At 42.2% G+C, this 17,195-nt stretch overlaps 1 protein-coding gene across 1 annotated transcript in view; it reads left to right on the plus strand.

Annotated features, from left to right (window-relative positions):
- Nucleotides 1-17,195, plus strand: part of LOC100286462 (guanine nucleotide exchange factor VAV3) — a 179,890-nt gene that overhangs the window by 151,394 nt on the left and 11,301 nt on the right. Inside the window, exons 24-25 of the mRNA XM_045710531.2 lie at nt 4,687-4,774; nt 5,498-5,630. Coding sequence (XP_045566487.1) covers nt 4,687-4,774; nt 5,498-5,630 — 221 coding nt within the window. The remainder of the gene's footprint in view (nt 1-4,686; nt 4,775-5,497; nt 5,631-17,195) is intronic.

Below are 17,195 nucleotides of genomic sequence, written 5' to 3' on the forward strand. Positions count from 1 at the left end.
TAATGTTTATAGAGCTGTTATCTTCCGAATAAACTCTTAAAGACCTGCTAATCTTTTACCTCAATAGCAGTCAATATTTAATCGTCACCTTATTTAGTCTCATCTAAAAGTTGTAAATTCTTGGTTATCTTCACGAACCCTGGCTAACAAGTTGAATCAGCAATACAAAATTTGGTTTAATTATTTATTTACTAAGTACCTAAACAATCACACAGTTGTACACATACACAGGATGGGTCATACATTGATTACTAATTATGTCATACATGACAAACGTCCCTGGTGGATGGAGCCGATATGACGGCTGGTTACACAAAGGAAAGGGGGTTGGGTTTGAATGAAAGAGCGGGAAGACTGAGGAACAAAAGGTTCTGTGTCTCTATTGGACCTTATGAAGCTATGCCATCGTAAACACAGAATCTTATGCATTCTAAATAACCGCCCATTTGGAAAAGGAAAATGCAGTAAATATTTACCCTGAGCTGTGCTTCGATTGGTTGGTTGTAGATGGAAGGCTGGGTTGTCCTTTGAAGAATGTCTGGTGGTAGAACGGCAACTTGGTTGTACGGTCGTCGTGTGGTAGGACAGATACTTTGTCTGTCCTTTCGTAGCCCACTTTTACAGCTGCTGTTGCTAACGCAACGGCTAAGAGGTATCACTTCTTTAGTGAATAAGAGTTCAAAGTTCATACCAAGTTGCCATGCTATATGCTCATGCTATATTCTGGCTGTTATAGTCGAAATTCATCCTTCCGGCGTGTAGATCGTCACCTTCACGTTGAGATTCAATGCTAATTTCGTTAGGTTCCTGTCGTTCAATCAGAGGTCACACTGAGGTTGGCTTAGTTCTGTAGGTGACCTTTGTCCTTTTAATGCAGGGAAAGCAAGACCTCACGTCCTTGGAACAGGAAGTTGGATTTTCGTCAACGGGCTTATATCGTGGTGAAGAGAAGGGCGTGTTTCATAGTTTACAACCAATGTCTGTTCACTTGGGCGGGGCCAAGTGAACAGAGTTTTAGCAGAGTTTACTCTTATATCAAACCGTTCTCTCATTAAGAAGCTAAAATTACATTTAATCTTTTCACAAATAGTTTCATATTTAAACATTTAAATTGCACAACAATTCCATGTGAATCTGATAACTAGAATGTGTCGACTTTCCAAGATACAGTTTATGTCATACTATCGTTAGTAGTAATGTCTCAGACAACAACTGATCTGATATCATATTCATTAAGTTCCAACGCATATTTTCAACTGGTTGGATTACTGAAATATAGTTCTGTTTCCCACCTTTTGATGTTCCCAGAATCTCTATGTTACAAAGGCTTTTCCTGAGTCAACTCTATAGAGTAGAGAGAGAGAAACGGGGGGAAGGTATTTATGGGGGTCATAAACCTCCCCAACAGTCCAACGTCATGACAGTACATTACGGTATAGCACAGTACAGCACATTACAGCACAGTACAGCACGTTACAGTACAGCACATCACAGTACAGTAGAGCACATTACAGTACAGCATATTACAGTATAGCATATTACAGCACATTACGGTACAGCACAGCACAGCACAGTACAGCACATTACAGTACAATACAGCACATTACAGTACAGCACATTACAGCACATTACATTACAGTACAGCACATTATAGTACAATACAGCACATTACAGTACAGTGCAGCACATTACAGTACAGTGCAGCACATTACAGTACAGCACATTACAGTACAGTACAGCACATTACAGTACAGTACATTACAGTACAGTGCAGCAAATTACATTACAGCACATTACAGTACAGTGCAGCACATTACAGTACAGCACATTGCAGTACAGCACATTACAGTACAGCACATTACAGTACAGCACATTACAGTACAGCACAGTGCAGTACAGCACATTACAGTACAGCACATTACAGTACAGCACAGCACATTACAGCACATTACAGTACATTACAGTACAGTACAGTACAGCACATTACAGTACAGCACAGTACATTACAGCACAGTACAGCATGTTACAGCACATTACAGTACAGCACAGTACAGTAAGGCACATTACAGTGCAGTACAGTACAGCACATTACAGTACAGCACATTACAGTACAGTACAGTACAGTACAGCACATTACAGCACATTACAGCACAGTACAGCACATTACAGTACCGCACATTACAGCACATTACAGCACAGTACAGCACAGTACAGCACATTAGAGTACAGCACATTACAGTAAGGCACATTACAGTACAGCACTTTACAGTAAGGCACATTACAGTACAGTACAGCACATTACAGTACAGCACAGTAAAGCACATTACAGTGCAGTACAGCACATTACAGTACAGCACATTACAGTACAGCACAGCACATTACAGCACATTACAGTACATTACAGTACAGTACAGTACAGCACATTACAGCACATTACAGTACAGTACAGTACATTACAGCACAGTACAGCATGTTACAGCACATTACAGTACAGCATATCACAGTACATTATGGTATAGCACAGTACATTATGGTGTAGCACAGTACATTACAGTACAGTACAGCAAATTACAGTACAGCACATTACATTACAGTACAGCACATTACAGTACAGTGCAGCACATTACAGTACAGTACAGCACATTACAGTACAGCACATTACAGTACAGCACATTACAGTACAGTACTGCACATTACAGTACAGTACAGCACTTTACAGTAAGGCACATTACAGTACAGTACAGCACATTACAGTAAGGCATATTAGAGTACAGCACTTTACAGTACAGCACATTACATTACAGTACAGCACATTACAGTACAGTGCAGCACATTACAGTACAGCACAGTCACACTGCTAATAGCCATTAGTCGTTGGTCATAGAGGAGAAAAGGCAAGACTCTTTCTCCATTGTCAGTGGAGGTGATATGTGTAGTTCAGTCCTACCATTGACTGTCTGCACAGACTCTACTGTATGTTGCTCTGGATAAGAGCAGGGCTGAAGGAAAACGATGGACAATACATGCATTGTATTGTGCGTTGAAAAGTAACTTGAGGTGAGACGTGCAGGAGTTATGATTCTTATAAGTGACTGCTACAGTACAGTGGGAATATGCATTGCTTTAAGTGCTGTGAAGCACTCTGCTACAAACACATTTAAAGCCCGTGGCGACGTAAACGGGAAAAGAACCCTTGCGTGTTATCGCTGTATCATTTCAGTCACCCGGGGCTGTTGGTATGCTGCAGATAGACAGATGACAGCACTGAATGTTCAGACAGGCTGGAACAGGCCAATGATATGCAGCGTTTGTGTTTCTGTGCCAAGGTAGGTTGAGACACTCCTTCCCTGCAGGGAACTGGTAAAACTTAGAGAAAGAGAGAGAGAGAGAGAGAAAGAAAGAGAGAGAGAGATTTGAAATGTCTACATTCTTTTAAAACTTTTGTGAGTGTAATGTTTACTAATGTTTTGCTTGTTTATTTCCCATTTGTTTATTATCTATTTCACTTGATTTGGCAATGTAAACATGTGTTTCCCATGCCAGTAAAGCCCTTTGAATATCGTTTAATTAAGAGAGAGAGAGAGCTGCTCTGAGAGGCTGCTGGAAAGGCTTTCTTTAAACCCCCTTCAACCAAATAATTCATCTCCCCATTTTTTCTCTCTAATGAAAGCAAAGCTTTTTCAATGCCTTCAAGTTCCACCAGAGCTGAAGTCTTAATTGCTTGTGTGCGATGCATGCTGCTGCAGCACTGGTGAATAGACCCAGAGAGACCGTTATATAGCCTGCTCGAGGTTATTAAATCCTCACAAAGAGAGAAAGAGAGAGAAAGAGAAAAAAGAAACTCCACACACTTATGTGGAAACTACATGAAGTGTTTGAATCAGACAATGCCCTATCCCTGGATCCCTCTGTATAACTCTACTGTTCTACTGAGGCCCTATCCCTGGATCCCTCTGTATAACTCTACTGTTCTACTGAGGCCCTATCCCTGGATCCCTCTGTATAACTCTACTGTTCTACTGAGGCCCTATCCCTGGATCCCTCTGTATAACTCTACTGTTCTACTGAGGCCCTATCCCTGGATCACTCTGTATAACTCTATTGTTCTACTGAGTCCCTATCCCTGGATCCCTCTGTATAACTCCACTGTTCTACTGAGGCCCTATCCCTGGATCCCTCTGTATAACTCTACTGTTCTACTGAGGCCCTATCCCTGGATCCCTCAGTATAACTCTACTGTTCTACTGAGGCCCTGCCACCTTCCTTCCACAAGCTACAACCACTAGAGTCGAGACAAGAGTCAGTCCAAATTTCAGTGTACAATTGACCTGTCACTGGGGTTTGTTTTGATGTGTAGAATTTGTATTAGGCCACGTTATTAGGGGTATTACTGCTCTGAGAGGGAGATAAGAGGATAATGATGGAGACTAAAAGAGATCAAGAGAGGACAGGGCTTGGTGTCTCTATATATACTCCATAATTCCCTCCCCCTGCCCTACTTTGCCCTGCTCAGGCCCCGTAAATGTCCCTTCATCAGTCTCCACCTCCCCCCTGGTCCCTGAAATACCAAGGGATAGCGAGGAATGGTACCCCGGTCTATCAACATCCCGCGGGGGGGGGAGGGGGGGGGGGTCGATCTCAATGATCACCAGAAAATTCCACTCATCACTTATTAATGGGCCACAGGTACAGCAACGACGTGAAGCACATCAAGATCCTGAACAGGGACGGCTGCTTTCACATCGCAGAGAACAACAAGTTCGGGAGTATATTAGTGAGTCTGTTTCCTTTTCAACGCCCTCATTACATTTCATACAGAAATAACACACTCATAGCATTTCTCGAATTATGTGTCAAAACATTCATCTTATTTTAGCTGCTTGCTGTGTGAAAATAGCTGTAATTAGAGTTGGTTTACCGGTGTGGTTTACTTCACTGCCTGTAGGCCTTGTAGAGAGTTATAGACAGGGATTGGTTCAGGGTGGATTGGATGTGTTCTCTTCCTTCTTTTCACCCAATATTATGTTGGCTTTCACTATGCTTTACAAAGGACAATTTTACTGTTAGTCCTCTTCTGTAGTCCTCTTCTGTATTCCTCTTCTGTAGTCCTCTTCTGTAGTCTTCTTCTGTAGTCCTCTTCAGTAGTCCTCTTCTGTAGTCTTCTTCTGTAGTCCTCTTCTGTAGTCTTCTTCTGTAGTCCTCTTCTGTAGTCCTCTTCTGTAGTCCTCTTCTGTAGTCCTCTTCAGTAGTCCTCTTCTATAGTCCTATTCTTTACATATAGCCTACTTTTATTGTTGCCAAACTTTTCATAAAATGTGAAATTACATGACACATTTTCATTTAAAGGTCATTTGTAATTGGACAGAGGAAATGTTTAAACAGATTTAGAATAATATAAAGTACACTATTATTTTCACAAATCATTTTCATAGAAGTTGTGTTTTTAAGGCTATTTTGCTAACTGTGAGAACGTTTGCCTATGCGTGTGGGTGTGCAGGAACTGATTGAGTACTACCAACATTACTCCCTGAGGGAAGGCTTCAGAAGCCTGGACACCACACTGCAGTTCCCCTACAGAGAGCAGGAGAGCCCCGCTGCTATGCTCTGCACCAACAAACCTGGAGGAAAGAGTGAGTACACAGTACTACTACTACGCATGCACTCACACAACACTACACTACTCAACACAAAGCGACACTACTCTACATGCACAACACACACACACACACACACCACACTACTCTGCACATAGCAATCCCACTGAAGTGATATTCGTATCAGGTGATTTGAAAGCTTACCATGGCAGTGAATAATGTAAAGAACTCTTACTACTAGCCTCCCAGTAGATGTAGCTACAGTCAACCTGCATGCGTTTGTTTTGGGCCAGTGTGGCATCCATTCATTTTAACATGAGACAGTGACAATTTGAATGACATACTGCTGGAATGTTTTATGTCTAGTCTAGAGGTCGACCGATGATGATTTTTCAACGCCGATACCGATTATTGGAGACCCCAAAAACCCCGATGCCGATTAATCGGCCGATTTTTGTATATATATTTGTAATAATGACAATTACAACAATACTGAATGAACAATGAACACTTTTATTTTAACTTAACCTCTTGGGGCTAGGTGGGACGCTAGCGTGCCACCTGTGGTGCACTCCATCAACAGCAGGTGCATTTCAAGAGCGGCAAATTTGAATCCAAATAAATGTCAAAATTCAAATTTTTCAAAAATACAACTATGTTACACCATTTGAAAGATAAACATCTCCTTAATCTAACCACGTTTTACGATTTCAAAAAGGTTTTACGGCGAAAGCATAAATTTAGAGTATGTTAGGACAGTACATTTACAAGAGTTGTGTGTAATGTTTTGTCAAGTCAAAGACAGGGTCACCAAAACCATAAAACCAGCTAAAATGATACACTAACCTTTTACAATCTCCATCAGATGACACTCCTAGGACATTATGTTAGACAATGCATGCATTTTTAGTTCTATCAAGTTCATATTTATATACAAAAACAGCGTTTTACTATGGCATTGATGTTGAGGAAATCGTTTCCCTCCAATAACCGGCAGTCAAGTCAGCGTCACAAATTAAATAATTAAAATTAGAAAACATTGGTAAAATATTATATTGTCATTTAAAGAATTATAGATTTACATCTTTTGAACGCAATCAACTTGCCAGATTTAAAAATAACCTTACTGGGAAATCACACTTTGCAATAATCTGAGCACTGTGCCCAGAAAAATACGCGTTGCGATACAGACTAGACGTCATGTTGGGGAGATCTAAAATCGAAAATACTATGTAAATAATCCATTACCTTTGATTCTCTTCATCAGATGTCACTTCCAGGTATCACAGGTCCATAACGAATGTAGTTTTGTTCAAAAAAGCTCATCATTTATGTCCAAAAATCTCCGTCTCGTTAGCACATGATGTAAGCCAGCCGGACTTCTCGTCATGAACGAGGGGAAAAAATATATTTCCGTTCGTTCAAACATGTCAAACGTTGTATAGCATAAATCATTAGGGCCTTTTTTAACCAGAACATGAATAATATTCAAGGTGGACGAATGCATAGCCTTTTATAACGTATTGGAACGAGGGTACCCAACATGAAGTAGCGCGCCAGGTGTCTAATGGGACATCACCGTTCCATGGCTCTTGTTCGGTCAGATCTCCCTCCAGAAGACTCAAAACACTTTGTAAAGGCTGGTGACATCTAGTGGAAGCAATAGGAAGTGCCAAAATATTCCTAAACCCCTGTGTTTTTCAATGGGATAGGTTTAAAATCAATACAACACATCAGGTATCCACTTCCTGTCAGAAAATGTCTCAGGGTTTTGCCTGCCAAATGAGTTCTGTTATACTCACAGACACCATTCAAACAGTTTTGGAAACTTTAGAGTGTTTTCTATCCATATATAATAAGTATATGCATATTCTAGTTACTGGGTAGGATTAGTAACCAGATTAAATCGGGTACATTTTTTTTATCCAGACGTGCAAATGCTGCCCCCTAGACCCAACAGGTTAATATAATACATCAATAAATTAAATTTCGTCTCAAATAAATAATGAAACGTTCAATGTGGTTTAAATAATGCAAAAACAAAGTGTTGGAGAAGAAAGTAAAAGTGCAATATGTGCCATGTAAAAAAGCTAATGTTTAAGTTCCTTGCTCAGAACATGAGAACATATGAAAGCTGGTGGTTCCGATTAACATGAGTCTTCAATATTCCCAGGTAAGAAGTTTTAGGTTGTAGTTATTATAGGACTATTTCTCTCTATACCATTTGTATTTCATATACCTTTGACTATTGGATGTTCTAATAGGTACTTTAGTATTGCCAGCCTAATCTCAGGAGTTGATAGGCTTGAAGTCATAAACAGCGCAATGCTTGAAGCATTGCTAAGAGCTGCCGGAAAACGCAGTAAAGTGCTGTTTGAATGAATGCTTACGAGCCTGCTGCTGCCTACCACTGCTCAGTCAGACTGCTCTATCAAATCAGAGACTTAATTATAATATAATAACACACAGAAATACGAGCCTTAGGTCATTAAAATGGTCAAATCCGTAAACTATCATTTCGAAAACAAAACGTTTATTATTTCAGTGAAATACGGAACCGTTCCGTATTTTATCTAACGGGTGGCATCCATAAGTCTAAATATTGCTGTTACATTGCACAACCTTCAATGTTATGTCATAATTACGTAAAATTCTGGAAAATTAGTTCGCAACGAGCCAGGCGGCCCAAACAATTGCATATACCCTGACTCTGCGTGCAATGAACGCAAGAGAAGTGACACAATTTTCCTAGTTAGTATTGCCTGCTAACATGAATTTCTTTTAACTAAATATGCAAGTTTAAAAATAAATACTTCTGTGTATTGATTTTAAGAAAGGCATTGGTTAGGTACATTCGTGCAACGATTGTGCTTTTTTCACAAATGTGCTTTTGTTAAATCATCCCGTTTGGCGAAGTTGGCGGTCTTTGTTAGGAAGAAATGGTCTTCACACAGTTCGCAACGAGCCAGGCGGCCCAAACTGCTGCATATACCCTGACTCTGTTGCACAGAACGCAAGAGAAGTGACACAATTTCCCTAGTTAAAAGAAAATCATCTTAGCAGGCAATATTAACTAAATATGCAGGTTTAAAAATATAGACTTGTGTATTGATTTTAAGAAAGGCATGGATGTTGATGGTTAGGTACTTTTTTCGCGAATGCGCTTGTTAAATCACCCATTTGGCGAAGTAGGCTGTGATTCAATGATAAATTAACAGGCACCGCATCGATTATATGCAACGCAGGACAAGCTAGATAAACTAGTAATATCATCAACCATGTGTAGTTAACTTGTGATTATGTTAAGATTGATTGTTTTTTATAAGATAAGTGTAATGCTAGCTAGCACCTTACCTTGGCTCCTTGCTGCACTCGCATAACAGGTAGTCAGCCTGCCACGCAGTCTCCTTGTGGAGTGTAATGTAATCGGCCATAATCGGTGTCCAAAAATGCCAATTACCGATTGTTATGAAAACTTGAAACAGGCCCTAATTAATCGGCCATTCTGAATAATTTGTCGACCTCTAGTCTAGATGACAGGTCTCGATGACAGGTCTACAAGGTCTAGATGACAGGTCTCGATGACAGGTCTACGAGGTCTAGATGACAGGTCTAGATGACAGGTCTAAATGGTCTAGATGACAGGTCTAAATGGTCTAGATGACACGTCTAGATGACAGATCTAGATGGTCTAGATGGTCTAGATGACAGGTCTAGATGGTCTAGATGACAGGTCTAGATGGTCTAGATGACAGGTCTAGATGGTCTAGATGACAGGTCTAGATGACAGGTCTAGATGACAGGCCTAGATGGTCTAAATGACAGGTATTGATGACAGGTCTAGATGACAGGTCTAGACGGTCTAGATGACAGGTCTAGATGGTCTAGATGACAGGTCTAGATGACAGATCTAGATGGTCTAGGTGACAGGTCTAGATGGTCTAAATGGCAGGTTTAAATGACAGGTCTAGGTGACAGGCCTAGATGGTCTAAATGACAGGTATTGATGACAGGTCTAGATGACAGGTCTAGATGGTCTAAATGGCAGGTCTAGATGACAGGTCTAGACGGTCTTGATGACAGGTCTCGATGGTCTAGATGACAGGTCTACATGGTCTAGATGACAGGTCTAGATGACAGGTCTCAATGACAGGTCTAGATGACAGGTCTAGATGGTCTAGATGACAGGTCTCGATGACAGGTCTACATGGTCTAGATGACAGGTCTAGATGACAGGTCTAAATGGTCTAGATGACAGGTCTAGATGGTCGAGATGACAGGTCTACATGGTCTAGATGACAGGTCTAGATGACAGATCTAGATGACAGGTCTTGATGACAGGTCTCGATGGTCTAGATGACAGGTCTAGATGACAGGTCTAGATGACAGGTCTAGATGACAGGTCTCGATGGTCTAGATGACAGGTCTAGATGACAGGTCTAGATGACAGGTCTAGATGACAGGTCTAGACGGTCTTGATGACAGGTCTAGATGACATGAAAATGTGTTATTAACAGCAACTTTTTTTTTAGAATAGTGTTGCTTTGGCTAAAATAGCTTGTTCATGTCTTGGATAAAGTGTGTGTAACTGTCTTGCACCGAGTTAGTGTACATAATGAATACTGTATAGTCATGTACTGCTGTTACACCATGAATACTGTATAGTCATGTACTGCTGTTACACCATGAATACTGTATAGTCCTGTACTGCTGTTACACCATGAATACTGTATAGTCCTGTACTGCTGTTACACCATGAATACTGTATAGTCCTGTACTGCTGTTACACCATGAATACTGTATAGTCCTGTACTGCTGTTACACCATGAATACTGTATAGTCCTGTGCTGCTGTTACAACATGGATAAAAGACAGCAGAGACAGAGGAGAAGAGGCATGTTGGATCCTGGATCCCAGTGGTGAGGAAGGGGTTAAACGCAGTGCCGATGCCGGTAGTACACCTGCGGCACTGGTGCCTCAACCAGTGTGGAGTTGAGATTTCATTGTAGCACCATATGTCACCGTGTGAAAAGCGCAAGAAAATCTCCCAGGATTCGCTGAAGGTTGTTTTGCAAGTGGGGATATAAACACAGAAAGGAAAGGCTGATGAATACAGTCAGTCAGAAGCTGCTGCCAGTCTCACTCTGATGAATACAGTCAGTCAGTCAGTCAGTCAGTCAGAAGCTGCTGCCAGTCTCACTCTGATAAATACAGTCAGTCAGTCAGAAGCTGCTGCCAGTCTCACTCTGATGAATACAGTCAGTCAGTCAGTCAGGCAGAAGCTGCTGCCAGTCAGCTCTGTTTGCATTTAGTTGTCTCTCAAATTCGGCCTAAAAACAAACACAAACAGACATACAGACAGACAAACAGACAGACAGACAAAATGGAGAGAGGAAGGAGGAGGAAAAACAAGTCCCTCACTGAAAGAATTGAATTCAAACCTCTCTCCTCCTCTCTCCTCTCTCCTTCTCTCTCCTCCTGTCTAACGTCCCAGCTCACAGAATTCAGCTCCCCTTTTCACTTGTAAATAACATTTTTTTTTTTTTGCTGTTCATTTGAAGTTTTTCTTCTCCAAAACAGGTAAAAAAAAAAAACGTTTTGTTTCGAGGTAGAACCATTTTGGGCTCCATGTAAAGCCCTCTGTGGAAAAGGTTCTACATGGAACTAACAAAGGGTTTTCCTAAGGGGACACCTGAAGAACCCCTTTAAGTTCTAGATAGCACTTATTTTGTATGAATAAAACATCTGAGAACAGTAATATATTACACACATGAAGGTACACTTAATCAATCATTTCAGTTTTTTTTTTAAATACAAATGTGGTATAGCTGAAATGCTAATGCCTGGCTGAAATGCTAAAGCCTGGCTAAAATGCTAATGCCTGGCTAAAATGCTAATGCCTGGCAAAAATGCTAATGCATGGCTGAAATGCTAATGCCTGGTTATCTTCCATTTTGGACCTGACTCTGTATGCATATCTACATATCTGAGAAGAATCCCTCTTGGTTGCTACTTTTACAACATAATCAACCCTCTAGAGCAGGGATGTCAAAAGCATTTGGTCTTCAACAAATGTGTTATATTTCCTTGCCGTCAAAATGTTCACACACAAAAAAAAATGCATTTTTGATGCTCCCTGACTGTGTAGTGAATATTAGTGAGCTGGACAGTCAATAAACGATATGAATGTAGGTCTATTATCATTCATACACCATTTTGATTTGGATTTGAAAGTATATTTTGTTCCTCCCCAATGTATTTTTTTCACTGTGTGTATATATATACTGCTCAAAAAAATAAAGGGAACACTTAAACAACACATCCTAGATCTGAATGAAAGAAATAATCTTATTAAATACTTTTTTCTTTACATAGTTGAATGTGCTGACAACAAAATCACACAAAAATAATCAATGGAAATCCAATTTATCAACCCATGGAGGTCTGGATTTGGAGTCACACTTAAAATTAAAGTGGAAAACCACACTACAGGCTGATCCAACTTTGATGTAATGTCCTTAAAACAAGTCAAAATTAGGCTCAGTAGTGTGTGTGGCCTCCACGTGCCTGTATGACCTCCCTACAATGCCTGGGCATGCTCCTGATGAGGTGGCGGATGGTCTCCTGAGGGATCTCCTCCCAGACCTGGACTAAAGCATCCGCCAACTCCTGGACAGTCTGTGGTGCAAGGTGGCGTTGGTGGATGGAGCGAGACATGATGTCCCAGATGTGCTCAATTGGATTCAGGTCTGGGGAACGGGCGGGCCAGTCCATAGCATCAATGCCTTCCTCTTGCAGGAACTGCTGACACACTCCAGCCACATGAGGTCTAGAATTGTCTTGCATTAGGAGGAACCCAGGGCCAACCGCATCAGCATATGGTCTCACAAGGGGTCTGAGGATCTCATCTCGGTACCTAATGGCAGTCAGGCTACCTCTGGCGAGCACACAAAGAAATGCCACCCCACACCATGACTGACCCACCGCCAAACCGGTCATGCTGGAGGATGTTGCAGGCAGCAGAACGTTCTCCACGGCGTCTCCAGACTCTGTCACGTCTGTCACGTGCTCAGTGTGAACTTGCTTTCATCTGTGAAGAGCACAGGGCGCCTAGTGGTAGTTAGCTCCTTGGAGAAAACAGTATGGGGTCATATGGAAACATATATCCGACAGAGTAGAGAGATATTAAAATGCTCATCAGATTTCTCCTCTGATCTTCCTCCCCTTGATACCACAGGTTGACTAGGTTCATGTGAATCCAGGTTCTCCTCATTAGTAACTAGCCAGGGTTATATATATATTTATAAACTGGGTGGTTGGAGCCCTGAATGCTGATTGGCTGAAAGCCGTGATATATTTTTTTACATTTTTATTTCACCTTTATTTAACTAGGTTGGCTAGTTGAGAACAAGTTCTCATTTACAACTGCGACCTGGCCAAGAATAAAGCAAAGCAGTGCGACACAAACAACAACACAGAGTTACACATGGAATAAACAAACATACAGTCAATAATACAAAAGAAAAAGTCTATATACAGTGTCTGCAAATGAGGTAAGATAAGGGAGGAAAGGCAATAAATAGGCCGTAGTGGCAAAATAATTACAATATAGCATTTCAACACTGGAGTGATAGATGTGCAGAAGATGAGTGTGCAAGTAGAGATACTGGAGTGCAAAGGAGCAAAATAAATAAAATAAATAACAGTATGGGGATGAGGTAGTTGGATGGGCTATTTACAGATGGGCTATGTACAGGTGCAGTGATCTGTGAGCTGCTGTGACAGCTGGTGCTTAAAGCTAGTGAGGGAGATATGAATCTCCAGCTTCAGTGATTTTTGCAGTTCGTTCCAGTCATTGGCAGCAGAGAACTGGAAGGAAAGGCGGCAGAAGGAGGAATTAGCTTTGGGGGTGACCAGTGAAATATACCTGCTGGAGCGCGTGCTACGGGTGGGTGCTTCTATAGTGATCAGTGAACTGAGATCCGGGCTTTAGCTAGCAAAGACTTATAGATGACCTGGAGCCAGTGGGTTTGGCGACGAGTATGAAGCGAAGGCCAGCCAACGAGAGCATACAGGTCGCAGTGGTGGGTAGTATATGGGACTTTGGTGACAAAACGGATGGCACTGTGATAGACTGCATCCAATTTGCTGAGTAGAGTGTTGGAGGCTATTTTGTAAATGACATCGCCGAAGTCAAGGATCGGTAGGATAGTCAGTTTTACGAGGGTATGTTTGGCAGCATGAGTGAAGGAGGCTTTGTTGCGAAATAGGAAGCCGATTCTAGATTTAATTTTGGATTGGAGATGCTTAATGTGAGTCTGGAAGGAGAGTTTACAGTCTAGCCAGACACCTAGGTATTTGTAGTTGTCCACATATTCTAAGTCAGAACCGTCCAGAGTAGTGATGCTGAACGGGTGGGCAGGTGCGGGCAGTGATCGGTTGAAGAGCATGCATTTAGTTTTACTTGCATTTAAGAGCAGTTGGAGGCCACGGAAGGAGAGTTGTATGGCATTGAAGCTCGTCTGGAGGTTGGGTTAACACAGTGTCCAAAGAAGGGCCAGAGTTATACAGAATGGTGTCGTCTGCGTAGAGGTGAATCAGAGAATCACCAGCAAGAGCGACATCATTGATGTATACAGAGAGTCAGCCCGAGGATGGAACCCTGTGCCCCCCCCCCCCCTAGAGACTGCCAGAGGTCCGGAAAACAGGCCCTCCGATTTGACACACTGAACTCTGTCTGAGAAGTAGTTGGTGAACCAGGCGAGGCAGTCATTTGAGAAACCAAGGCTGTTGAGTCTGCCAATAAGAATGTGGTGATTGACAGAGTCGAAAGCCTTGGCCAGGTCGATGAATACGGCTGCACAGTAATGTCTCTTATCGATGGCGGTTATATGATATCGTTTAGGACCTTGAGCGTGGCCGAGGTGAGACCGTATACCACAGGTATGAAAAAACTGTTATTTTTAATGTTCTAATTACGTTGGTAAGCAGTTTATAATAGCAATAAGGTACCTCTGGGGTTTGTGGTATATGGCCAATATACCATCTGGCCAACATCCCCTCGTGCCTTAATGCTTAAATATATACAGTGTCGTAAAAAAGTATTTGACCCCATTCTGATAATCTCTATTTTTACATATATTTTATACTGAATGTTATCAGATCTTCAACCAAAACCTAATATTAGATAAAGGGAACCTGAGTTTACAAATAACAAAAACAATTGATATGCATTTAATTTATTTAATTAACAAAGTTATGCAACACCCAATTCCCCTGTGTGAAAAAGTAATTACCATCTTACACTCAATAACGGGTTGTGCCACCTTTAGCTGCAATGACTCCAACCAAACACTTCCTGTAGTTGTTGATCAGTCTCTCACGTTGCTGTGGAGGAATGTTGGCCTACTCCTGCATGCAGAACTGCTTTAACTCAACGACATTTGTGGGTTTTCAAGCATAAATGGCCTGAACTTTGACTAAGCCATTTTAAAACGTCAAATGTGTTGCATTTTAGACAGTAGATCTAACTTACTAGGCAAACTTGGGCTACAGATCTAATTATATTTAATACAATTTTGAACTTTGTATGTCGCTTTTCAAAGAATCTCAAAGCGCATAAAAAGTAAAACAACAACAAACAAACCAAAATGTAAATGATGGAGATTTAAAGTCTCAGTTGGCTTGAGAAGAAGTTGAGGTTTGGAAAGGCAGTGGAGGTTCAGTGGAGGGGGCATTGATGGGACAGCCAATGAGAAACAAAGACAGTCTGAAACAGCCCACCACACCTGCTTCTCTGAATAGTCAGTCACTCCATTGGAGACGCTGGTACTGGTCCTCCGTAGCCAGGAATGTAGCACCCACCTGGGTGATACCACGGCTCCTGGACAGTCCCTGACCTTCCTCTGGACACAGCATACAGTCCTTGGTGTAATGGTTCCAAACAGATTATTTGAATCCAAACAGCCAATCAGCTACCTAGCTTTCAAGCCAAAATACTTTTCATCATGATTCAGCAACTCTTGAGAGTCAAGACCACAAGATACAGTGATCAAACCAAAAGCCAACCCCCCTAAAGAAATATATCTTTACAGAGCGCTTTGCCTAGGCTACCTCACAGTGCCATGGCAACCACAGTTGGGGTTCATTCTGTCTATGAGGCATGCAGTGTTTTGGCCTAGCCTTGCCTGGCTGGTGTGATGTACTGTAGGAGATTTCTAGAGGATGTGCTTACAAGAGTTGAACAGGGAGTCTGGTACTCTGGTTGGTGGTGTATGTATGTTTTATGTGTTTGTGTATGTGTGTTCATATAACTCTGGCCTCACACAGTAGACAGTGTGTTAGTCTGGATAGTCAATGGTGGCTCATTAATACAACGTTTCTCTATGTTGAGCCGTACAGCAGTAGCCATTAGCTCTGTGACTGGGAGCAGGGTGAACATATTGTCTGGGCCGTACAGCAGTAGCCATTAGCTCTGTGACTGGGAGCAGGGTGAACATATGGTCTGGGCCGTACAGCAGTAGCCATTAGCTCTGTGACTGGGAGCAGGGTAAACATATGGTCTGGGCTGTATAGCAGTAGCCATTAGCTCTGTGACTGCTTGTCAGATGGGACATCATATGGTACCAGGATGAGGGCCAAAGCAGATAGCAGGTCCTTACTGTGACATTGGCTTTGGGGTAAACACGCACACATACACAAAGAAACAGTCTGGACATAGTGGAGGACAGTTGGGTAAATTCCATTTCAATACCATTAACGTCCATTCAGTTGCTCATTAAATATGAAGCAGCATTTGAAGAATTGAGTGTATGTTAAATTAATCAACAATAAATCAATAAATCATTACATTCTAAAAAGGAATGGACTTTTTCTAATCAAGATTTCAACTCCAGTGCTCTCCCTGAGTTTTTTAAAATATAGACTAGAAATAGGAAGTGGACTAATAGGGCATTCTAAGGAGCGACCATTATGTACAATTTCACCAACTCAGTGAGATTGTTGTGGTTGTTTGGGTTTCTGATCGGAGGTTCTGTTCATCTATCAATCTGCACTCTTCTACTGCCTCTTCTACTGCCTCTTCTACTGCCTGTTAATTTAGAGTTGGGATTTAACATGCTCTCTCCTTCTCCCTCCTCTGCTTTACTCTCCTCCCCTTTACTCTCCTCTCCCATACCTGCTCCCTCCCCTCCTTCCTACCTCTTCTCCCCTACCTGCTCCCTCCCCTCCTTCCTACCTCTTCTCCCCTACCTGCTCCCTCCCCTCCCCTCCTTCCTACCTCTTCTCCCCTACCTGCTCCCTCCCCTCCTCTCCCCAACCTGCTCCCTCCCCTCCCCTCCTCTCCCCAACCTGCTCCCTCCCCTCCCTCCTACCTCATCTCCCCTACCTGCTCCCTCCTCTCCTCTACCCTACCTGCTCCCTCCCCTCCTCTCCCCAACCTGCTCCCTCCCCTCCTCTCCCCAACCTGCTCCCTCCCCTCCCTCCTACCTCATCTCCCCTACCTGCTCCTTTCCCTCCTCTCCCCTACCTGCTCACTCCCCTCCTCTCCCCCTACCTACTGCCCCCTCTCCCCTACCTGCTCCCTCCTCTCATCTCATCTAC

The sequence above is a fragment of the Salmo salar genome, chromosome 29, assembly GCF_965601325.2.
Source record: "Salmo salar chromosome 29, fSalSal1, whole genome shotgun sequence".
NCBI classification, from domain to species: domain Eukaryota; kingdom Metazoa; phylum Chordata; class Actinopteri; order Salmoniformes; family Salmonidae; genus Salmo; species Salmo salar.